This window comes from Passer domesticus, chromosome 12, assembly GCF_036417665.1.
Source record: "Passer domesticus isolate bPasDom1 chromosome 12, bPasDom1.hap1, whole genome shotgun sequence".
Lineage (NCBI taxonomy): Eukaryota > Metazoa > Chordata > Aves > Passeriformes > Passeridae > Passer > Passer domesticus.
Window position 1 is genome coordinate 11,850,004 of NC_087485.1, and position 26,021 is coordinate 11,876,024.

Genomic DNA, 26,021 nt, shown 5'->3' on the forward strand with positions numbered 1-26,021 from the left:
TATTTTAAAGCTTTCCATATTTAAGATATTCATTAAGGATTAACTCTTTGCTTTTTTGAGGTGCTTGTTCATTTCCCTGTTAACATTTGGATTTCTTCAGCTATCATAAAGAATATAGACCACTTGTAAGTTTGGAAGGCTTTCTTGAGTACTATACTTTGTAATCGTCCCTCTATCATATTCTAAGGGACAGACGTGGTTGCAGAAAATCTGAAGCTTCATTCTCAACCTTGTTAGGCTGCTCCTGAACCAAACATGCAACTTGCTTGTGGTCAATGTAACAACTTTCCAGCTGCGTAGAATGATCTGAACACAGAGATCAATGTGAAACTACTACTTACAGCAGGTATGATCTTCCCAGCCTAATGCAGAGGATTCTAACCCAGAACACTCTCAAACCATAGACAAAACACACCATCTACCACAGCCTCTTAGGCAGCACCAGTAGGAGCTGGTGGGGCGTCTGCTGAAGGGAGAGACATGCTCTGTGCAGGGAACATGCAGGACATGGGGAGGAGAGCACAGCTCTCCACACAGCAGCAGCTCAGTGTGAGGAGGAAAGCTCACCCTCTGAGGTGTCCTAACAGCCCACTTTTCACTGCCTTTCTGTGCTCTGCTTGCCAACATGGGTGGGAGCTGTTAGACACACTGTAAAGGTTCATTTGGAAACACCTGGAGACCACTAACTCATTACACACGGGCCATGGGCAACCGTCGGATGGCAACAGTCTTTCATCACTACTGACCTGGCTGCACTTGAAACAGCAGTTCCAGAAGTAAAAGCTTCTGATCCAAATACCAACCCCCCTCAACTGGAACAGCTAATGTTAAGAAACACTTGTACAATTTTATATTTTTTTAATTTTTTTTTTTTAAAGTGCCTCATGCCGTAAGATTTTCCTCCCACTCATGGCAAGCAGCCTACCTGCTTCTTATAATTTCCTGGATCTGTGCACAACCACAGGAAAACTTCTGCTAATCCTACCAGTCTCATGTTCTTTGGTGACTTTTATTCTAACTGCCAAACTAAGCAGTTTTCTCTTGGCACTCTCCCCTGCTCCTTCCTCCCCACACCCCCACGTCCTTCGCTGCTCCTTCCAACCCACAGTAACCAGCTTATCAGCTGCCAGCCTCAGCAGGGACCTGCTGCTTGTCACACACGGGGGCTGCTGCCAGCGGGTCACCCCCTGGCCAAAGACATTTTTCAGAGTTGTTCCATGTCACATTGAGTAGTAGGAAAGGATACAGCAGAAACCTCTTGGGAGCTGAAAGAAACACAGCCAGTGAGCAAGCGATCAACAGTCTGAGGTGATCGCATAGCATGTACTCATGCACAGCAAAACTATGGTAAGTGCACAGGATTAGCAGCAAGTCCTTAAAATGCAGAGCCAGAAGGCTGACCACAAGAGCACTTTTAAGGTAGAATTATTAACACTCTGTTTGCAATGTCAGGGATAAATAGGTATTCTGTTTAAGAACCTGAGAGAGAAGGGACCATCATTTTCTGCAAAGCACCAAGACTGCATCAATAGTACCATACAGGTAGTAACAGTGGTGCCAACATAAAGAAAATTTGCCTGTGCGCAAGACATAATCTATGCCTTTTCTATAAATACACTGGAATTTTATGTATCTAAAATACATAAAATTATTTAAGCTTTAGAAAATGAAGAACTATTATATCTGAAAGTATTAACTAGAGAGAGGAATGCCATTTGAAAGAATTGCCTTTTAGTACCTATTTACAGCTCAGCTTCGAACAATACATTAATTTATTAGTGTTAAGAGATTAATGAAGTATGGTAAAAAGTGTCTCCCAGGCAAGTAGAAGGTTAACTAAAACTAGCTAAAATGCTTGTTCAAGTTTTCCTTTGCTGACAAGTTTATAACAATTTGGGCCCATGTACCATACCTTACCACCCTTCCTCTGAGCTGGCAACCCGACAAATATTCTTCCAATTACTAATTTTGGAGAAAATTCCAGGAACTAAAGCCTTCACTGAATCTTTCCCGAATGGGGAGAGAGAAGAAAGGGAGTAATCTCACACAGCAGCAGCCCCACTGCAGGGTGCACTGGCAAGGATGCTCCCCCACGCCTCCCCTGCTGCTGCAGCCCCAGCCAAGGGAAGCATCCCCCTGGAAGCCAACGTGCTCCCATCACTGGGATGTCTGGGAGCAGTGTGGAGGTGGAAGCACGTGCAGCTGGGGGGTCCAGGCAGGCTGTCAGAGCTGGGCATCAGATCAGCAGCCTTAAACCACCAGGTCATTCTTTGTTATTGGTTCCTTGTTTGCTTATCAGTTCTTACTGAAGTCAAAAATAACACAGCTCCTCATGCTGGAGCACTGCTAACCACACCTCAGCTCCCACTCGACCACAGATGCTGGGGAGGAAGATGTGAAGGACAGACTGCACACACTAGCAAAATATTGAAAAACATATAACAATGTTAAGAATGTAATGAATTACTTTTCTGCTTTGCTGAATACAGAATGCTTTAATTGCTGGTTTAAAAATTATATAATGGCTTGTAAATATGTGAAAAGTGCAACAAGTAGCCCTTTTACAGATCTTCTAGATTCTTTTTTCAGCAAAAACACGTGCTTTGAACTCCGCTGGAGGGCTTTCTAATATCAATGAGCAAGAAGATGACCTGAATAATTTGTCCTTTCTGGTACCAGAACAGGGAACATCTTACATCTAGGGATTTAGAAACATCTGTCTTGGGAAACATATATAAAAAATTGGGTTTGTTGATTCAGGCCAAGCTCTGTCACTACTTTCATCAGGGCTTTGGATATCATGTTCAAATAAGGCACCAGGAAGGCTTGGATCTTCTCCAGTCTTCTGTTGAGAGAATAATAATCAAGACATCACCCTTGGCTGACAAATGAAACAGGGAACAGATTGCTATCAGTGTAAGAGGCAGCTTCTCTGACAGCTACAGGACAAGATTGATCTCAAGAGATACACAAGATTTCTGATTAATAGAAACACTTAGGTCATACTTTTCAAGAGAACAGTGACATGTGAAATCACATTATTGCATAAATAATTGGGACAATAGGTTAGGTATCAAGGTGAAGATCAAGACTTCACTGTGAACTCCAAAAGGCAGCCACATCCCACAGGGCTACAAAGAGCTTGTACAGGGACAAGAAGAAATCACCCTTTATACAATCAGTCTGCATCAGAGGACTGCATCAGGAGTTCCTTCCTGAGCTGAACTTTCTGAACTTTTTAAATGCTCAAGTGAAAAGATGGAGAAACCCTAGTTCATTTCAGAAAGACATGGAGTGGTCAAGATAAGAAAGCACTCCTGGTCTACAAATTTTAGCTGCAAAAATTTCTAAAAGGGTCCAGGGAAAGGAGGTGAAAAAAGTTCTGGAAAACAAGAGCAGGACTCTTGAACAATTCATTAGAAGCTTACTTATACCTAGAAAAGTTGAGGGAGAACTGGGATGCCATTATTGAGCACCCAAATGGGAGATTCTTTCTGAACCACCTGCTTGTCTCCATGGCAGTAGAGGGACTTGCCATTTGATCCTGCGCTCAATTCCTGCCTGCCATTTTAGCTTGTCCATGACACAAAATGGGAAATATCTCCTCATGTCTGTGCTAGTTTTTGTGACTTCCAGAGCCACCCCCAGCCACTCAGTTCTGGTAACCCATGATTCTAGCTAGGGACCAGGAAGAAAAAATTGGGGCCTCTTTTACTCTGTATGTGAAGGGTGATGAGGCACACCCTTCCTGCGCAGAAACTGGGGGACAAGGAAGTTTGAGCACGAGACATTCCTACACAGCCACAGCAGATTGCACAAGTACTCCAAGTCTGCCAAGTGGAAGGCTCTGAGATGCACTGGGAAATCACCTGGAATGCAATATGTAAACAAATCCACTGAAGAACCTATATCCAGCATGCTCAATTGTTGTGTTATTAATGAAAGAGGAAGAAGGAAAACAGAGTAAGAGTAATATGAGACTGAGGTTTCTATTGGTGTCTCTTATCTAAGGAATCAGTCTCTCAACTGACCACATAAGAGAAAATCCAAAAATTTCAATTTAGCGACTTGCCCAGCAGCAGAATCAAAGGCAGGTGGTGGATATAATAGACAATGCTGGGCAAACCGTTTCTTTCTGCACAGCACTCAATAACAGAGTTGCTGCTATTGAGTTCTAACCTCTTGTCATGCAGCAACATTGAGTCAACAATCCGCTCTCATGGCTTAATGCTTTTGATGTTTACTTTGTTCTTTGTATAGTTCAAAAGAAAGCACTAATGCACCAGTCCTCTTACCAAATACAATCTTAATCCCAGAATCCCGAGCCTTTTGCTGTTGGCCAGTTAAGTCTGTTAAGACGAAAGGATTTGATCAAGCTTTACATAACAACACAGAAGTTAAATCCAGCAAAGAGAGTTCTTTTTATCTGCACTGCTCAGACAGCTAAGAGAGGGGAAAAAAAGAGAGGGAAGGAAAAAAAAGGTAATGAACTTGGCTATGTAAAACAAAATAAGGAATTCAATTATTTCTCTTATTGCCACTTTGTCTTTTCAGTGAGAGTCTTCTAAAGAACTCTGATTTACTCTCCAATAAAGTTCCTGAGAGAGAAGGCTCCAACGTTCCCCTAAACCAGAACTGAGGAACTTGCTGTGCTTTTTTTGCAAATCTGGGAAACGTTTCCTTTTTATCCCTACCACGTACTTATGAAGACAGAATGCAGTTCACTGATACATGGTATTTGGTAGAGCATGGTATTTGCCATTGTCCTCTCTGAGCTCAGTCTAAGCAACCATTTCCTGGGTTACAGATCCCTGTCTCTGAAGCTGTTGGTGATTTTGATGTTATCTCAAGACACATGAGAATATATTCATGCAGCACATGGGTTACATCATACATATGTAAAGACCACAAGGCAGCAAAATAAAGGCAGAACAACTATTTCAGATGCAAAGATCAATCTATATTCTAGAACATTAATTAAATTCTCCCACAGATACATTTCTATGCAGAGAAGAGGTATGACAGTTGCCACCTTGTATCTAAGAATTCAATCTGTGCCCTGTCAAAGATCTGAAATCCTGTTTCAGCTTCACTTTATCTAATACCATAGTTTTGAGCTAGAACTAGCACAATCATTAAAGTATGATGCAAGTGAAAAAATTACACAAAAAGGATGCTTTAACACAATGATTGCTGGATTGTCTGATAATGATAAGATTTTCAATATCTGAATGAAATAGGAAGTAGTTAACACTGTCCCCAGCATGGAAAGCACAGCCTGGAGATCTGAGGGCAGAAGGGATGATGAGCAAGCTTTGACAACTTGCATGCACTGCCTGAGCACAGGGTGGGAACAGTCATCTTCCTCCCAGCTGGAAAGATGCCACAGAACAGCTCTTCCATGGTGACAGCACACAAAGGACCGACTGACCACTGCTGGTATCTAAATCTGGTCTTCTCTACCCAGTTACCTCATAACAAAGGAGACTCCTCAGAAGCAATAATGTGAAACTGCTGAAAGACTGAAATTACAGTTGCCTAAAAGGCTTTACATTCTAATAAAAAGAATCTTGCTGCTGAGTAGCTCAAAAATATTATACATTGAACATTATGTTTGCTATGCAAGATAATGCTACACAACAAAGAAAAATAATTAGAGGCAAGGAAAGATGGAATGAGACAAAGAAAATGAAATTATTCACCTTGCTGACATTTAATATCCTGTCAAAGTTGTTTCTCCTATAATTCTAAAATTAAAATCCTACCCTATGTCCTAGCAAGGGAAGATTGGAAAACTGTGGTGAAGTTAAATACAAAACCACTCAGCAAACACTGACTCCATCATGGCAAGTATAGTTTGCCTTTGTGATAAACAACAGCCTACAAGCACCAGCCAAAATTCCTATGAGACAAATGAGACACGCAGTCATAGTAAACCACAGAGATGAGAAAAACTTGTAATCCAAGACTCACAGTGTATTACCACATTGCACAGGTAAGGAACTGGAAGGCAGACATTCTTCACAGAGAATCTTTCATGTTCTGGTTATACAAAAGCTTCTAATACCAGAAACAAATGATTGGATTATAAAAGTATAGAAATTTCCAGATTAAGCTTGACATGGTTCATTGCTGTAAGTAAACTGGGCATATTGTTTCCACTAGTATAATATAAATCCAGCACACAGCCCATGCAACCTCGTTATACTAGAGGGTTTCTGAAGGCTCATTTCCTTGAAAGGAATGAGCAACAAATTAATCTCCTGCACTCAGAACCCCCACTGGTCCCTGAAGCTCAAGGTACCTCGGATGTGCTCTCTGGCAGAAAGCAGCATCCATACCCACAGGCACCAAAGGTCCTTCCCACCACAACAACAATTCCATCTCAACTTTCTGATCACAGAGGAGGAGATGAGATGGAAAAAGAAACTGTCTGAGGCAATAATGATTCCATTCATGTTCAAGAAAAATGTGTTGAGTAAGAGTCTCTAGTCATTAGAAATTAAGGTGGGAGTCTCTAAGGCTGGTTTGTGTAAGCCAGATGGGAGTGCAGTGTCCCACACAACCCAGAGATAACAGTTTCACTCGTTTGCCTGCTCTGCCAGGGACAGTGACATCCATCACTCCTACCAATGTCAGGAGAAGTACCTGGAGAAAATGGTGAGACCCTGAATTAAAACATTTGGCCCCTGTGATTCAGCTGGGTGACTTTTTCCAATACAAGTAGTAGCAGATACAGAAATAATACCTTATTTCCATCTTAACAATTTTTTCAGGCAAATGACACATCAGTAGATACTAAATATATGCATTCTCACACTTATTTATTCACTAACTTATTCCAATACTCCTTTATATTAACCAAAAAATGTTGTTCTTTACATACCTTCTAGATGAAAGTGTTCATCACCAATAGTGTCTCTGTAGCCTTCCCCAGATAAATCCTGTTGAAAACAAAACAAAACAAATTAAGTACAAATACACTATATAGAAAGTGTTGAGTTGTTAAAAATATGCATTTATTGTTGCCAGAATTAATTTATAACATGAATGAGAACACAGAAACTGTTTTCCAGAAAAGAAGTCAATCACCTTATTAGTGGTAGTCAATGCATTTGCTGCTATTTTACAATGCTCTGCACATACTTCTGGACAAAAATTTGGTGAAGATGAATTGACTACACAGGGGAAATAAAAAAAAGATAATATTTAAATAATTTTATAGAGTAATATTTAGTCTTTCAATGTTCTTTCTATCAAGCAAGATTTAAAAACTCCAAATGGAAACGATAAAGGAGAAAAAAGCCCTTCACTACCCACAGAGGAATGTCATCACTTGGTTCCACCAAGAAACAGAAAACTTCCTTATGCCAGAGGTCACCCAAGAAAAGCAGATAACAGATTCTGACAAGCTGTGAGCCTTCAGTTCTGAAATTAATGAAATTCTGTCAACCCCAGTATGTCTAGAACAATACAGAAGCAGATGCCATAGCTATGCAGACAACTTATCTCAGACCCAAAAAACATTTCTCCAGTGGTGCTGAAGTAGTCATAAAGGGCATCAGTGGGATGTGGAGCTAATCCCAGTTACAAACACTCTGGAGAGCATTCTCACTCTCTTACTAGCAAACCCTTCCAGCTCCATCACCCCACCCCAGCTAAACCACAAGCAATGGCAGCTATCCTCACATCCTGACTGCTCTCAGCCATTCCAAAGCTTTGGCAGCACCAGCGTCACCGACCTCACACTGCAGTCCAGCTCCCTGGATTCTCCCCAAACACTCTCTGCCTCTGATAAAGTTATGGTGACAAAGAAGGATATGGGCCTGAAAAACTGGCATGCTGCACTCACAGCCATTCCAGCTGCATCTGCAAAAACAAACCAGCAGCTCAGAGCCAGAATTCTCAGCATCAACCTGTGGGCTGGAAGTTGACCTTGGAGAGTTTTTAGTAGAAGATAAGGATAAGGGAGTAACCTGTGAAAATTAATGTCTGGTTGTATTCATTAGCTTTATTGTTAAGGAATTTGATCATGATAAAGGAAGTTCACCTCTTTTTCTTGAAAAAGCTGGCAGAGGTTCTTTACCTTCCACATGCCCAAATGTTATTCTTTGAGATTAGTTATAACAGAGTAACTAAACCACAAAAGCATATCTTAGGAATTCTTCAGTATCAATTTCTGCAGCATGTTAAGAATTAGATTTCACCAACAATACTGGATACCTAGCCCAGAAACTCTGAAAACACTGCCTCTTCACAATCACACCCCCTGAAGTAAAGTTAGACCTTGCAGGACAAATGCCTCTGAGAAATGCTGGAAAACTGGCCTGAATGCTGGGATACAGCACAGCACAATGCTGCTATAAAAGCTGACATTCTGGATTTATCTTTGCAGGTAGAACACCACAAAAAACCTACTTTTGTTCCAGTAAAAAACCTCTCTTTATCTGGGCATGTGCTGATTAATATCAATCATTACCTTAAAAATTATGGAAGGAATAAACAGAGAATGAAAAGAAGACACAAAATGTTGGCATAACACATCATATTGCTGCAACGTGATGATCTTGATCAAATTTGATCAAATTCTCCCATGTCACAATTTTCCATGAAGCTCTGAGAGCATACCTCTGCCTGCTCCAATAGAAAATTATATATAAAAGTGACCCTGCTCTCCCACAATGCTAAATATGTAATAATTGTTTCATTTGGGGTTTTCTTGTGTTGGAATTTCCACTCTTCTTGGGAAAAAAAAAACTATTTTCTGCATTTCTGATCAGAAAATAAGCAATGGGTAGATACTTGTGGTGTCTCTATGAGAATACTATCAGATGGTAACTTTCACCTCCTAAAATTTTAGCTAGGCAAGCCTTGCATTTGGGTATCAAACACTGCCTGTTAAAATGTCATTAATCTCATGCTCTACAAAACTCAGAAGTCATTAATTGTTGTGATTTTTCATATGTCAAAAGACATCACTTTAAAACAAGCACACATTTGTTGATGAAAAATGCACTATCAAGTAACTCAAAGGAAAACAGTGGAAGAAGACAGGCAGTGTAGAACAGCAGAGTGAAGCATTAATATTCATTACACTAGCTCCCTTATTTCCTCACTTTTAATCATTACATGGGTCTTAAGCAAATATGTTTTATATTCCAGTCTAGTTTCACTCCTTCTCTAGCTCCTAGTTATTTAAGTTAAAGTAGTAACTTAATGCAAGCAAATTTCCAGTAAGTGTTTCTGCCTTAAACCAAATTATTATAAATTAACACATTCTAAAATGTGTTTTTCATGCTGTTGAACCATAATATAACTGTTAGACAGCATATAAATTGACAATCCATCCTGAAACTGATGAGAGTATCGTTTGAACAGTTAGTGACACGTTTAAGCAGACTTCCTCAGCTCCCATCCAAAGGTATTCCTCTGTGGAAGATTCTGACATGTATTATCTTTGATAGACAGACATGTATCTGAGAAGGGTATGGGCAACTCTTAAGATTTTACAGTGAAAAAAATGCAGGAGAAAAAATATATACTCTCTCATTCATCTTATAATCATTAACTTTTCTGTCAAAAAAACTGCAAGAGTGTTACCTGAATATTTTTAGCACCACTGAGATAGATGTTGCAACCTGGATAAACACCAGAATGCACCTGCCTGAGAAAAGGTTTCTGGTCAGTGTATGTAAACTCACACAAAAGAAAAGTATAAAAGCTGAGCAAACATCAGAGGAAACAATTCTGACTGCAGCTCATCCTGCATAATATTCTCCCAGTAACCCATGCAAATTGCCTTGGAGTGGATAAAACAGAGCATCTACTCCCAGCAGCACAAATTCATAATGTGGGCTGGAGTGAAAGAAAAGGGTCAGTGGGTAAAACAAAATTCACAGCTCAAGAAGCTCTAGTTGGAAGCAAACACTACAGCCAGGCAGGAATATTTGACACTAGGGACAAGTGTGTTCAAGCACAAGGAGGACACAGGCTCGAGGGGATGCAAAAGCCAGGAACAGCTCTGCATTCAGCCAGGCTCTGCCACAGGGCCCTCAGCAGCCACCACGGCAGGAGCAGTGCCCAAACAGCAACAACATTTGGGTCATAGGCAGCTGTATATCACTGTCCTGACACAATGCTTTAAATCACAGCACTGCCTTTTCAAACTGCACCACTGAGTCATGAAACAACCAAAACCAGATGTACCCTGTGAAATACTACATAAATGAGGTCAGCGAGCACTTGAAAGAATAAAGAAACATTTACACAGAAGGATTATTCCAGCATGCCATGGCTATGGGTTGCTGGACAGGAACCCATCTAGAGTAAGCATTTCTACCTCACCAGGAGTTTCCCAGATAAAGAAGTTGGCTGTTGCTGGCTACCAACACAGCTCAAAGGGAATGACAAAGATTCAGGCTCAAACATGTGCTTCACAACCCAGAACAGCTGGCTGCCTGGCCTGGCTAGACAGGACCTTGTGCCCCATTCATCCCACTCTGATAGGTGCTGCTGTACTCAGCTCAGATTTAAGCGGGTGGGGGTGGAGAGAAGAGTTGGTTAATGCAACTCCCTCAGAAATGTTGCTGAGTATACACACACATGAGGGGAAAAATAACCTTTAAAAACCCCAGAGCTTCTATTCAGTTGGGTACAAGTCCAGCAATCGTCACTCACTTCCCACCTTTGCTACGCAATCAGACATCAGTGAATTCTAAGTCAACAGAAATTTTAAATTTTTAACCTCAACTTCAGCCCTAACTGCCCTGTGCAGTCTTCTTCCTGATACAAGTCTCTGGAGACAAAGGCCAGGCACTCTGGGGCTTCCAGCTATTGACTTCCTTCTCAGCAGCCATCTGAAAATGCTGCAACCCAAATGCTCACCCTTCACTTGCCTACATCACCTTTGCTGGCTCCCTTTCTGCTTCCACCCTGACACTGAGCTCCTTGACTTCACCTTCCAGGCTCGGCACAGTTGTATTTGTGGTCACATCCCCTAGTGCTGCCTCCTAGTCCCTACATCCACTGGTTGCTCCAGCCTTGCTCTGCATTACCCCCTCCCTGTCCTGCTCTGCCTTTCCATGTCACCCCCATGACACCCAGCACATTTATGTCACACGAGAGCCAAAGCTCCTGATGGAACCAGAGCATGTATTTCAGCAGCCTGGGCCTGACCTAACACACTGCTCAGTACAGTTTTGCTCCAGTGTCAAGCACAGACAGATGCATCCATACATGTATTAGACATTTCAAAGGAGAACCTTTGATTTAAGTGGGTTATCATGATAACAAGCACATTTTTAAGGCCTGGACCCCCCTACTCCTTGTATTACATCTCAAGTCAATATTGCATTAATTAACATTTTTCTAAAAGATGTTGCTCTTCTCAAGTAGAAACAAGTTGCTTTACCTCTCTCCCTCTTCAAACACCTCATTAAAATACCTTTATTTAGCCTTAAGATACTGAATTTTCCACATTTTTGGCAGAAAATATACATGTATTTTCTGCTTAATAAAGTTTTGTCAAGGAATCACATATACTTTTTTTTTTTGCACAACACATGCAGAATGACAAATCATCAACCAAAAACCTTTCCTCCCTATTTTTAACCATCTGACTGAAACATGGGTTTTTTCTCTTTATTCTCATATTGATGCAATAAAATTTTGGAACGAGTGAAGCTGAAGAAATGCATTTCAGAACAAGACTTCAAGGGACAAGATATGTGGTAATTCTAATGTGTTGAGTAGATTTTAAAATATTTTCTAGCCACTGCCAACAAGAACGCTGTGTCACCTAAGCACAAAATTCAATTCTTGATGTAGAAAAAACAATCCCAAGAAACAGAGGCTCAAGAGAATGAGGATGCCCTTTGGCCATTCAACCAAGCCACTGAGGGCCTGTCAGGTGCCAAGTGGCCATTCTGAATGTTTCAGCCTCACTTGCAAGAAGCAAGTTTCCAAAATAAGTCTGATTTTCATACAGCAAGTCCTTAGCAGACTGTGGATATGTGAAAACCTCATCTATTAAAGATGCTTCAGGAAACCCATCCAAATCCTAAAGCAGTCATTATTGTTTTACTTTATTTTTAGTTTTGTCCAGACTTGAAGAGAAAAAGGAAAAAGACTTTGGAAAAACAGGTGATGGAAGGAACCTTGTTCCCCTTTGGGCATCTGAAATTTCCCAAGGATTGGAAACACAGCCATGTGTAACTATGATCAGCTCAAACCAGGCTTCAGCACTAGGAAGCCTACTGACACCTCAAATAACGGTGTAGTTTCTTTATTACTACTTTATTATTTATCTGTCTTATTTATCTAATGTAAGTGGAAGCAGATACTCCGTTATCCTGAGGTCATCATTCTTTGAATACTGATTTATATCCAGGCTTAAAACTTGAAAATGAAATAAATAAGGAATAAAATAAATAAACTGCTGATAGCCAGAGATATGTAGAGAGGACATTGTGCCAGGCCAGCAGCTTCCATGCACAGGTACCCATGCAGTCAAACATCCATGAAAGTAGGTATTTATGGACACAATTTTGTGCAATCACTACTTACAGGCAAAAGAGAAGAATGTGCTTTGGGCATGCATCTGGCTCTCTTGGCATTTGGAAATGAAGACTTCATTGTAATATTCTCTTTCAAAAATGCTTGAAGATCCCCCTCATAAGCTTTTTCAAATAAACCACACACTCCTCTGTTACAGTATTCTATCTAGGACAAGAGCTTCCTTTCCTTCTCTGTTCATAAGTAATCTATAAACCCAGGGCCTTACACAGATAAAAGTACATATGCCAAGCCCCACTTTAATGAAAATTGAAACCAGGTGAATACATGTAAGAATTAAACATATGCCATACAGAAAAACACTACAGAGCAATACACATTTATGCCTTGTTTTAAGCCTAATATTATTCTTCTACAGCCTATTTCCCTTTTTCTTCTGCAATCGTGTGGTCTTACTTTTTTGAAGTTTGCCATTCTGGGTAATTTAATAACAAAGATAATTCACTAGGATGCAACATTCTGTAGAGAATGCGTAAACCAGCTCACACTTGAAGAAGTCAAGGTGACTCTAATTTTTAGACCCACATTGAAATACACACTGCAACTGCAATAAAGTAGATTGTTCAGCAGAAGAAAGAAGCTCAACTTCTATGTTTTCTTTCTCTGAAATAAGAACCTGTGCTCTGTCATTACAGAAAGATTTTTCTTCCTCCACCGTGCATTGAAGCTTCTCTCAGATAAAATTTCTTCGTTATATAATCACAGCAGGTAGAGTTCTTAAGAAAACAGACTTTTCCTTTAAGATCTGTGATAGATGATCTTGGATGGGTTTAACTGCTGTGGCTTAGGATTTTACTGCCTTTATCTGCCTTGTTGGCCTCTGTGTCAAATTAAGGTCCTCCTAACAGAGAGAGCAGGACACAATGGGTCTTATACCACAGATACCAAAATTCATCCCTTGGGACCTTAGCATAAAGATCACACTAATCTGCCTGCTCCAAAAATGCCTTCAGTTTGGCTGCCTCTGTTCTCTTGGAGCAGTAACTCCCAGCCATAATAACATGGGAACACTTTGAAATCACACATCTGTATCCACCAATTTGACAGAATTGGCACTCCTGCAGTCTCATCTCACAGAAGTTACCTGTAGAGCAATTCCAGCTGCTGGTAAAATACTGTGGTGATATCAAGACAGGATGGCAAAAAAAATTCCGCTCTTAAACTCGAGTCACAAAGGATCACAGACTATTAAAGGCTTATGAGGCAGAAAACATCCCCAATACCTTTACATCCCTCAAATGGGTACCAGGAGCAGTTCTTGTATGATACACTTTCAAGGATAACCCATTGATAGGAATATGAACATGAGCCTGTTGAGGAAGTGCACATGGACAGCAGATGGACACTTGCACAAAATCCTTCATGGTGGCCACCTGAACAAGAAAGGATACATGGTACTTTTTGTTCCAGGTTGATAGCAATATGCAGCTGAACCTCTTTTGCCCAAAACAAACATGTGGATCAGGTTTTCCAACAGCATGAAACACAAATCCTTTCTCCATATTTCTAACCTATTTCTTTCCACCAGCCTGTGGAAATGAAACATGCTCTTTACAAGTATTTTTGTCACCTCTACTGTAGTGGGCAAATGAGCATCCTCTTTCAGAGGTCAGTCACTGCAGCCTGCACCCAGCAAAGGCTACCTGCCTGCTCATTTCAGTCATTAACTCATTTAATGATATAAAAATATATAGAGAAACAAAAAAGACCAGAAATAATATCTTAAAATACGAGGAACTGTTACCCAATCTATGTTAAGACCTGTAGATACTCAGAAGATCAATTTAGGGTACACTTTTATTTATTTGTTATTCCAGTTTCTAGACAGAACATTACTATTTTTATGATGTTTTAATCCTGGACTTTATGGATATTTATAAACCCTTGCTAGGTGTTTGCAAAGTGACATCTTCCATTACCACTATTATTGGAATTCTGTAACTATTAAGGCTTCTAATTTTTAAGGTGATAGGATAAAACACAGTTTTTCAAGGACTTCTGCCAGATAAGAGACCATATAATTGAGAGCAACTGTTAGAACAGATGTACAGAATCAGCAGTTACTTTCCTACTGAAGGGTCCAGCCATCTTCAACTGAAAAAGATCATCACTCTTTGAGATTAAATACAGCTGAAACAAGAAATGACTGCTTTTTGCTATATTTAAATTCACTTTGAAGCTACTTCAGAAGAATAAATGAATTCACTCTACAGATTCAGCTATTTACCTTCCTTCATTCTAACTATCCTCTAATCTCCTCGCTGATTGGAAAATCAATTGTCCCCAAGTAATAATCTTCAACATAGATTATACTGAAGAACATGTCTAAGGACATGAATGAAAGAGAACAAATCTTCATCCTCCTTCCAGCCTGGAGAAGCTCAATGGCTTCTCTGAATTGCTTATTTTGGGCTTCTTCACCACAGCAGACAGATGGGCGTAGCTATGTAATAAATCTGATTTTCTGTTCAACTTCCTTTCATGATAGATTTGGTTACCAAGAAACTCTTTTAACAGACAGGCTTAAGTGCACTGAGGTGATTGCATCCAGGCATGCACTGGGAAGCAAGCTTGTAGAAAATGGCTACAGAGCTTGAGGACAGAATAACTTGCTGGTTTAAGATGGAATCACCAAGTTCAGTGGTCATTACAGCTTTAACATACTGCATTCTGAGCCTTTCTTGTGAGAATAGCCTGTGTCTTCCTATAAGGCTGAGGTTTTCATGCAGCACAAGGGCTTAAAGCTCCCTAGAATGATAATCAATGCTCCTCTATTATGTTTATAGCTCTAAGGCTTTTCCTGCTAATGCATGACGTGTATTTATGCAGCTGGAGGAAACCTGGATTCAATAACTGCTCCACCACAGACTCACTGTGTGGTGTAGGGTAAATCACTTAAATCTCTCTGTGCCTTCATTTTTCAACTGTAAAGCGGAATTCTTGATGCCCACCTTTGCAAAGAGCTCTGAATCCTCAGGATGAAAACATTCCCTGCTAAATAATATTACCTTGTTAGGAAGCACAGGTGTGTGACCCTGGACACATATGCTAATGTTGAGCCATAAATCTGTCAACAGGAGGTGCTGGCAAAACAGATGGTTCACATTCCTTTTTAAACCACCTCTTTGTCCCAAGAGCCCAGGTATGTCAACTAATCATTTTATAACTGGTTGAGGTTTTAATGGGCCAGGAAGTCCCAGGAAAGCACAATGCCATCAACATTAAGGCTAAAAACAGAGCCAACAGGAGGAAAAGACAGACATGGAGGTTCCTTTTCTTCTCTGCAGCCTGGCATGTAGGACAAGCACTGTGAGGCTCTGGAGAAAAAGATAAAAGCAGAACCTATCTCCACACATTCCTGTAAGCAGTCCAGCATTGGTGACCATGCCTGACTGGTGACTGATGCTGAATACATGAAAACAGACACATGCTTTTTAATTACAGGCAATGAAAAGCCACAGATGCACACCGTTTAAAAACCTGATTTATATGAGCAATTGCATGCTGATTCACAAGGATGTCAGGAGGATTACAAGCAAATACAAAGTTCCCTTCCAAACATTTTCTTTTTAACTCAAGAGTTGCCTCTATTATCAGAAATTCCAATTCCCTCTCTCACTTGCTAAAAACTGAGCATATGGCATTTTCCTTGAAAATGTTACTGTAGCAACAAGGGTTGGGGCAGGATTTGGGCCGGCAGGATGGGCAGGTAAGTGACAGAGAGTGCTTGGGCTGGTTGTGCAGGGCAAGGCAGCAGGCAGGGCAGGACAGGACACAGGCAGAGCAGGCAGAAAGAGCAGGCAGAAAGAGCAGGCAGAAAAAGCAGGCAGTAAGAGTAGGCAGAGCAAAGCAGGCAGTAAGAGTAGGCAGAGCAAAGCAGGCAGTAAGAGCAGGCAGGGCAGAGCAGGCAGGGCAGTAAGAACAGGCAGCCCAAAGCAGGCAGGGCAGGCAGGGCAGGGCAGTAAGAACAGGCAGGCAGCCCAAAGCAGGCAGCCCAAAGCAGGCAGGGCAGGCAGGCAGGACAGGGCAGTAAGAACAGGCAGCCCAAAGCAGGCAAGGCAGCAGGCAGGGCAGGACAGGACACAGGCAGGGCAGGCAGAAAGAGCAGGCAGGGCAGACAATATGAGCAGGCAGAAAAAGCAGGCAGTAAGAGCAGGCAGGGCAGAGCAGGCAGGGCAGTAAGAACAGGCAGCCCAAAGCTGGCAGGGCAGTAAGAACAGGCAGCCCAAAGCAGGCAGGGCAGCAGGCAGGGCAGGACAGGACACAGGCAGGGCAGACAATATGAGCAGGCAGAAAAAGCAGGCAGTAAGAGCAGACAGGGCAGGCAGGCAGCATGAAGCAAGCAGGGCAGAGCAGGCAGGGCAGTAAGAACAGGCAGCCCAAAGCCGGCAGGGCAGGCAGGCAGGCAGGGCAGTAAGACCAGGCAGGCAGGGCAGGCAGCTGTGCAGGCCCGTCTGCCACGCACATTCCCATAAATGGAATGGCAGGGCCAGCGGCCCACATCAAAGCATGGAGTTTAGCAGATTTCCCCTTCCCCTCCCCCTGAGTCTTTGAGACGGAGACTTCATACTCCAGAATTTAATATCTTTTTCCTCCCTCCCCCCATCAGCCCCTTTGTCTGTGTCTCTGTTCTCTAAGAGCTAACAGATGTTGATGCCATATAGTTTCAAAGAAAACTTTTGATGCCCACATAACTCATTACAACTAATATATTCCAAGAATGCTTGTAGCTCAGGAAACACTGGGGTGAAAAAACAGAGGAGAGGGGGCAAATGGCTACACTGAGTAAGCCTTGAGAGAAAATAAATAGTTCACTTCAAAGTCATCAGGGAATTCTTTAACAAGCTCTTTCTTCCGCAAAACACAGAACAAATTCAGCTGAGCCTAGAATTCCCAAAGGAAAAAAATAAGCCCAAACCCCATAGAAATGGCAAAGCAGGGAAGCATCTAAGAGGTCGCCCGGCTAGCCCAGCAACAAAGTGCAGCATTCTCAAGGTTCACTATTCCCAAGCAACCTGCACTGTGCCAGGGCACAAAAGCACTGCTGAAAAGCAGAGACTGTCAACAATAACAATACAGAGAGCCCTAGAAAAAACTAACCCAGTCCCTCTGCATGGAATGAATGCAGATGGCAATGAGATTGCTCAGTTCGTGGAGCACTGTAAATCAGCCTTAAACACACGAGGAGGATGTGTCGTGAATGTCACAACTAAAACCAAGAAACATCCCCTCATTTAGCAGAAGCAGGTGATTCCATTTTTCAGAGCAGGCAGGTTCCTAGCTGTTTTCTAGGATTACATCTAGGATACAACCCTCCATAAATTTTGCTAGCAGGTCTCCTCCTCTCCTCTGCTGCTTCAGCACACAGCTGCATCCTCCCCTCTGTTTGGTGAGAAGCCCCCCAGGAGTCACCAGGGTTGGTGGGGAGAAGGGTTGAGAAAAGGGGGGAGGGCGAGAATGCGATTACATCAATTTCCACAGCAGGGGGATCAGATTGCATCATTGTACACAACTTGGGGCCCACTCTTTTATCCCTGATGCAGGCACATTTCCCATTGAAATCAGTGGGAGACTCGTCTGTGCAGGGACTGCAGAATCACGTGTTCTGTGATCACAGAATTAAAAAGCAGTAGGAAGCCACACCTGGCAGCACCTCTCTCAGTGGTTCTCTGCCCTCCATCGGGATGGATATCAAATCACAACAAACACAAATGTAACACCAATGTTAAATCCCTTCTCCCCTCATATACAAACTCCTAAAAATCCACCACTGCAGTTACTGTATAAAAGTCTGTATAAAGTTCCCGCCACTGTACTGCAGATTTCACACAAAGCAAGTAACAATGGGAAAGAAAATATCAGGGGGAGGCATACATTGATGTCTCTCATCTAACAACTAGAAAGTAAAGAGTTTTAAAGGTTTTAGACAAGCAGGTGTATTCTACTGCTTGTTTTTCTTCCAGGGGTTTAGTTGGAAGAGGAGAAACAAAGACAGCCCTACTGCAGCAGCAACAACCCATGGTCTCTTTCTGAACCATTCAAACACAAAAGCACAATATGTGAAACATTACTTTTCCACTGCTGCTCGCTTGCAAGCACCACACTGCATCCACTCACATATGCATGAAAATTTTCCTTCTAGCAGCTCAATAGTCTCCCCAGTTTAGCTGCCGCCACTCCTGTTCACATCTTCTTTACAAAATAATTATCCCTCAAACACACTGGCAAACAGCTTCGGAAAACCAGAACTAAAGTCCTTTATCAGATTTGTTGAGGATAAAATGTGGATCCTCATAAAATGATTCCTTGTTATCTCTCCTGCCTCACTGTTTGGGGATAGGTCATTTCCTCTAGGGAATCAGAAGGAAGGCATCCTCAAGCCTTGTGGCTTTTTAAGTTAAATACCATATTACTGAGGTCATCCACCACATTTCAGAGCATTAGGAAGCTTCAGCAGGAGAGCAGAGCAGGGAGCAGAGCTGCTCAGGTAACTCAAATCTAGTGTGTGGCTGATTGGGGCCAAGGTGGAAAACATCAGGAGAAGACAGGAGATGGCAGAGAAATAGTTCACCAAACACTACTGAGCCCTTAGGGAATGAGAAGATTTGGAATTCTATGCCATAAATTCAAACCCTTACCGATCTCTGTAAATAATGCACCTTTAGGATCTGGGTTCTAAGTTTGTTCTAAACTCCCCACCCTCTCTGGACTGAGGGACTGTTGAGCAGTGGGGAGGCTGGGCAGCCCCACCAGGAGCACTCTCAGCTGTGGGGCTGCCTGGTGGCACTGGCACCACTGCCACCAGCCCACGGGCTCTGAGCCACCAGGGCAGCACTGGGCCAGGATCTGCCTTTGGACTGCACCGTGTGCATTGGCCATGTTTTTCACCCCTGTCAAACAGCATAATCCAGTGTGGGCTGACTACATGCTCCTCCTGTCCCACATGTACCAGAACACAGTGAGAAAAAAAACCCCAAGAATAATTACATATATGATAGAACATAAACGTTATGTTTTCATTTTCCTGGTTAGGCCTGGTTTGAGTTTCAACTCAGCCCTATCATGACTATTTTGTGACAGCAAAATAATTTGGCCTTTAGGATGAAAAAAATAGCAAATAACAATTAGAAGGAAAATACACTCACCCAGACCAAAAATTCAGTATCTGTTACTTTTAGTGGCTATTGGCAGTAAGAACTAGAGTTTCCTCCAGGTAAGATGAAGCACAACAGGAGCAGCACAGTGAGTGATGTTCTATAGTAAAGAGAGACTGAACTCCAGTCTGGGGCTCCTCCTAAAGCTGGGGATGATTTGCCTTCGAAATCTGCACCTATAGCAATAGTCCTGACTGCACACCATGGTTCTGCTTTACTCAAAACTTCAACCACAGAGCAACTGATACATCCAGCTTATCAGCAAGCTGGACTCTCTCAGCTATTTCTATGCATTGAAAATTTGCACTCAACATGTTAAGTTACTTTTGCTAGAATTTGTCAAAACCCTCCCCCAATTTATAGACAATCCAGAGCACAGAACCTGTCAAGTGCATCTCCTTGAAATGGTCTCAGTAACAGGAGATATCTGAGTAACAGCAATATCCAGTGCTCTCAGAAACTTGTAATTCCTTTCCACTCTCAAGCAGACAAATTAAACAGAAATAAAATTATTTAATTTTAAAATTCTTTTTTAACTGTCAAAGATATGAACAGATTTTCAACTGTTGCCCTGAACAGTAAAGATGTAGAAAAAAATCACATAGATGTGCATATCTTCCTTAAACAGAGCTTCTGGTGATACACACGGCATTGTGTAGGAGGAAAAGTACCCTACTTTAGCCAGCCAGGATAGAGCAGATCCTCATTTTGATGCAACTCTGACACTCTGGACACGCAAACCCCTAAATTCTGGGCCAATGCTACGGTTTTGTCTCCTGAGCTGGGCAGAATGATGTGCAGAGACATCCAAAGACCCTGGAAGGGCATTTGAGGCTGTTTTTCATCATTTCAGGGGAAATGTCTGGTTTTCTGATTGTGTATGTTGGAGAGCGTAGGTTTTGTTTGTCGCATTGCAACAACAGAAAGCCTAAGGAAAAAAGATTAATTTTCTCAAATACTGAGTTTTGTCTCAAGAAACACTGATAGAAAAACATAGTGGAGCCTCACAAGTATGGACAGTTCTTGTCCTCAAACAAAGGAAGTGAACTTGCAGTGACCCAGCCAAGCCTGGGTTGCTGAAGCACCGAGGGAGGTAATATTTATAGGACCTCTTTCAAAGGCTTTTTTTGCCTTGTTCTCCTATTTCCATTAACAAGACTTACTGTATTACTTAGCAGTACTGTATTGCTCAGCCATTGCCCTTGTGCAGTACACCCTGGCAGGGAGCACAGCCTGTTCCTCACAGTGCTACACAGACACACAAAGCCTCCCCAGCCCAGGGGAACACACTCAAAAAAGTACACAGGGGTTCATTTTTTACCATCTGCAGGTGCTTGCAGTTGCAAGATCCCACCAAGCTTCTTCCAGTAACCAAGCCCAGAGAAAGGTGCATGCACAGGTCTTGGGCAGCAAAACTGTGTCATTCAGCCCAGGGCTCACGAGGTACTTCAAGATCAACCCCCAGTGACAGGGTTGTGACCCCAGGCACAATGTTATGTGTGATTTCAGACACAGTGAGGCTACCTGACAAAAGCTGGCCTTGCCATCAGACTCCACACAAAATGGGAGAGGCCAAAGCCAGCTCTGTGAGAAGCCAGTCAAGGATAAGGGATGTTGTTAAAAACCATGAGAGCACCATTTCCATGTTTTAAGCACATCAGCAGGGTGAGCAAATCCTCAGTGAGCTCCCCTTGGAAAGGTACAGCTCCCTTTACACGGATGGCATAGGAAACACTGCTCTGTGACTAGCACAAAACACTTGGAACAAAACTGGATCACTTGGGATCACAACAGACATTTTCTCATCCCACAGAAGGTGGAAGAAAGCTGAAAGAGAAACTTCAGTTTCAGTACTTTCAGTACTTCAGTTTCCTCATCAAGCCACAAAGCCCTCAGCATGTGATTGTGACAGAAACTGGAGTTTAAACAGTCTCATCAGGTTATCATCCCACCCTTCTTTTTAAAATTAATTTAACTTCAACTTTGTGGCAAGGTTTTGTACTCATTTGCTATTATTTATAACATCTTTCTTAAACATGAAGGCCCATGGAAATCCTTTACAATGTTTTTACAATTTTTAATGTTTTCCATGAGGACCAGACACATTTGGGAGGGGAGGGAGGAAGGATGACAACCCAATTCACATTACTTGGAGAGCAGCAGGCTTGACTGGCCCCATGCACCAAATAAAGGGACAGCAACATTTTAAAATTCACATTTACCCAGAAAAGTTTTACCTAGTCTTATGTAAACACCAGAAAGGCATTAAAGGAAGAAGAAAGTCTCAGCATTTCCAGACAGTTCATTTTGACTTTAGAAAGACTGCTTCAATTCAAGCCTGGTGGTGCTTTTAATATGCTCCAGTAAGAAAGGCACAAAAAGAGGAGTGGTGCAAATAATCATGAAAATAAAGGAAAACAACAAGGAGACTTCATTACCCCAAGCTACCTTCATTTAAATTTTTAAATATAAATTAGGGGAAATATTCCATCACAGTCATTACTGGCATCTTGGTTGACATTATTTTCATGTCAAATGTTTTTTAATGCAGCTAATTTTTAATAGATTGTATTTAAAGAATGAAATATAATTAACACAAACAAATCATTCTCACTAGGCACAACTCTTAATTTCAGTCAGAAAAGTCTGTCAGGCAGCCCAGATTGCATCAACAGCTTCATGAGCTCATGACACACCAGCAGCATAGCACAAACTGTTGCCCAAGCTGTCCTGGCAGGACACGCAAACCTTGATTTTGATCCCAGTTTTGCTCTAGTTTCGCATTTCTGTAACTACAGCAGAACAAAATCAGAGTGGCTGGAAATGGAATTGTGCCTTCACTGGACATTAAAGACCAACTCGTTTTCTAGTCAGTTACAGCATCAATATTGACATCAATGTAAATATTTTAACTTAAATTGAAAACTCTTAATATTTCTTCCACAAGCAAAATATTAAGAACTCTGGCCTAGAGAAAGATAAAAGGAGCCAATCTCCCCTTTAAATTACCAAGCAAGCCTGGGCTTTGACTTCTTTTTGAATGGGAAGTCAAAACGTCTGACTCCAATCAGTTTGTATAAACCAGCTTTTGTTTTTCCTTTTACCCAAATGACTCCACTCTTAAGGATTTATTGTAACTGGATTGCTTTTCTACCCAGCAGGGAGCTGTAGCACTAGCAAAGCTGTTCCACACAGTAGGTTTTCCGCTGATTGAATTTCTAGACTTTCAGCTCTTCGGAAATGTTTGCTCTTGTACAAGCTGTCAGAGGGAAATTGTGTGCAGTCGATTTTGTCTCAGCTAAAGCCAGGCGGGGTTCCATATGCAGCCAGCCAATGTGAAATTGAAAGAAGGAGGATCAATCAAATTGCAGAGGAAAAAAGGTCTCAGCACAAACAAACAAAAAAAAACCCAAAGAAACACACCATACAACAAAAAAAGGGAGGAAAGCAGATGAGAATGAAAACCACTCCTGCAAATAGGTGCATGAAAAAGAAACAGCAACATCCTTTATAAAAGGAAAGCTTTTATTTAAAAATCACTAAAATAAGGGCTAGGAGCCATGTGAAGAAGTTGTTCCATTAACCATGCACAAAGCCAACATGGTTCTATTGCTCTCACTCCGAGCTGCTGTATAATCCCTCATCCCTGGAGCAGCCCACCCCACCAGCAATGCCCCAGCTGCCAGCAGCACAGGCACAGCACAGACACAGATACTCTGCTGCATGGGCTGCTGGCTCTGTGTAAGCAGGAACACTCACTGGGAAGATGCAGGAAGCCATTGCAAAGCACCTCAGCTGCCATGTGTGTTACAGACATGGAGGGTGATTTAACCAAAAGGATTTTCCAGGCATCACGTTTTCAGGACCTTACAAAGACACCAAAGTCACCTCCACTCCAAGTGGATCATTGCCATGCTCTTGCCACACACAGGGTTTAATGGTGCCAATTGCTGTCTGCACCTGAGGTTTTGTTCTGTGGAAATACAATAACTGACAGGGCCAGAAGTGCACATGGGGGCCAACACAACCAAGCAAGTCAGAAGCAACAAGCAGAGATTAAGACATCTGTATTAATGGTCCCAAAATCTGAATATAAGCAACACTTGCCTGTGGTCTGGTGTGCAATAGCTTATATTTTTAACTCAACTGCAAGGACAAATTCTGGTTCTAACTGCATTGCAGGGAACAGAAATGCTTTTAGGCATAAGCCAATACTTCCAAATGACACAGTAACCCATGAATGTGACAGCATAGATGAGCACTGGACTGGGAGTCTCTGCCCTGCCAGCAGTGGGCAGATAAGCCTCACAATATTTAAGTACACCATAACAGAACCAGGAGTGGTTGCACTGACACCAGGCACACCATCCTGCCTCTCTGCTGAGGTTTGTGTTATGGCAACCCTGTGTTAGAAAAGTTGTGTCACCTGTTGTATCTTTTAAGAAATATTTACATCTAGTGGGTCACTCTTTTGACATACAGTGGAAACTAAAAAGCCATAACAGGGGTTTGGTTTTAAATTACTGACTTGACCATAAAATATTTTAAGTCCTACTCCCTTGTACTGCTCTGGACTTATCCTCATGTCTAAGTTCAGTAAGTAGCCAGGCAGTATCCCTACTGTCTGCAAGGACAATCATTCCACCTTTTAAATATATCATGGGGAAAAGCACCTTGCAAAAGATCTTTCTTAGAGCATCCCAAGTGTCTGCAGCAGTGACTGGTGAAGAGCCTCAGTGACGGTGCAAAAAGGAACCTTCAGTTTACTGTGCACTGTCTTTCCTCAGAAGACACTACACAGTGAGAGAGGATGACATCTATCATAAAACAAATAATAATAATGAGGATTTTTGCAACAACTCTTCCCCAGTCAGCTGCCTTCCATTAACAGTGGTTTTCTCTCTCAGTTCCTCCCTTATTTCACCTGTTAAGTGTAGCTCAGTGATTTTCCTGCTGGGAGTCTGTTCAGACATGCTTTCCCAACTCAGCACACTGACAACCTGACATTTGTGCTCCTAATCAACAGTGCACCTCGACAAAGCCCTGATGATGAAAGGAAATATCCTGGCTCCAAAGTCTTCTAAGGGGCCACGTGCCTGACGAAGGCATTTGCACCACTATTTACACCATATTTAATGAACCTCATTACTGAATCAGTTGTCTGCTCATGTTAGTCACTGAAGTTTCCTCATTTTTTCTTTACCTCTTGGGAGGCTACAGATCCTCTTCAACCATAAAGAAAAATATTGCAAACAGAAAAGAAAGAAGGCAGTGAGCAAGAAATTCCTGATACACAAGAAGGAAGCATAAGGCTGCAAATGACCTGAAACTTTGATCAGTCTGTCCTCCTGATACTATTAAAATTCACTCCAGATGTCCCAGGCACTACTGCTAACAGTGCCCCAGCCCAGAGCTGTAACCATGTACAACAGCTGAACAAAGTACTGCCTTAAGATAAAAATTCACTTATAAATCCCAACAACAGTTATAGAAAGGTTACTGTTCTCCAGTTAGGATACTTTGCTATTTTCAACTAAATGCAGATTTGATTCAGACTGACAGAATTTAAGATTCAATACTGCAAATGCACAACCTTCAGTGTTCTATGGGAAAACCAGAACATGGACTGGTTAATTCTTCCCATACAGTCTGAGGATGCTCTGATTGCATGACAGAATTTTTACTTCATTATCAATTTCTACCAAGTTTTCTATTGCACAATTTGGTTTGAGGACATGTGGTTGCACAAAGTGTGAAGAATTGTTCTGTAACTCACAGATATAACTGAAGCAAGGCTAGTAAACAATTGTCCCTAACCAACTGCTTAGTTCCTTAGATCTGTCACAATTCCAGGTCCTAAAACCCAGAGAACAATATCTGAACTGTCAATCAAAGCTAGTGTTCTTCACTTCAACCAGCCTTAAACATTCTACAGACTTTGCTCTATTTACCTGCTTTGCATAAAAGCCTGCCTTGCTCTTTTGCTTCTAAAAGAAAAAGTTGTGAGAGAGAGAAAGACAAATGACTGAGTGGAGCAAGAGGGCAGCTGGGGACTTTGGAAAAGGAAGAGCACAGCTTGGAACCTCACAGCTCACCTCCACATTCTCCCTGATGAGACACCAACAATCTTACCACACTAACTCACCTGGGCATTGCACTGGAAAATACAAATTCCTCAAAATGTTAGAACAGAAGTTTGAATGTATGAGTCACTCTGCTCTGATGTGTGCAAATATACAAAATACATATTGTGGATTTGCACCATCTCCCATTTAAGTAAATGGAAGCTGTCAT

General features: G+C 41.9%; 1 protein-coding gene across 8 annotated transcripts in view; it reads right to left on the minus strand.

Annotated features, from left to right (window-relative positions):
- The window catches only part of NKD1 (NKD inhibitor of WNT signaling pathway 1), a 271,038-nt gene that overhangs the window by 35,042 nt on the left and 209,975 nt on the right, over nucleotides 1–26,021 (minus strand). For all 8 annotated transcript variants that reach the window (XM_064386408.1, XM_064386407.1, XM_064386410.1 and 5 more), the window contains one exon: nucleotides 6,887–6,944. In XM_064386408.1, the coding sequence (XP_064242478.1) occupies nucleotides 6,887–6,944 (58 nt within the window). The remainder of the gene's footprint in view (nucleotides 1–6,886; nucleotides 6,945–26,021) is intronic.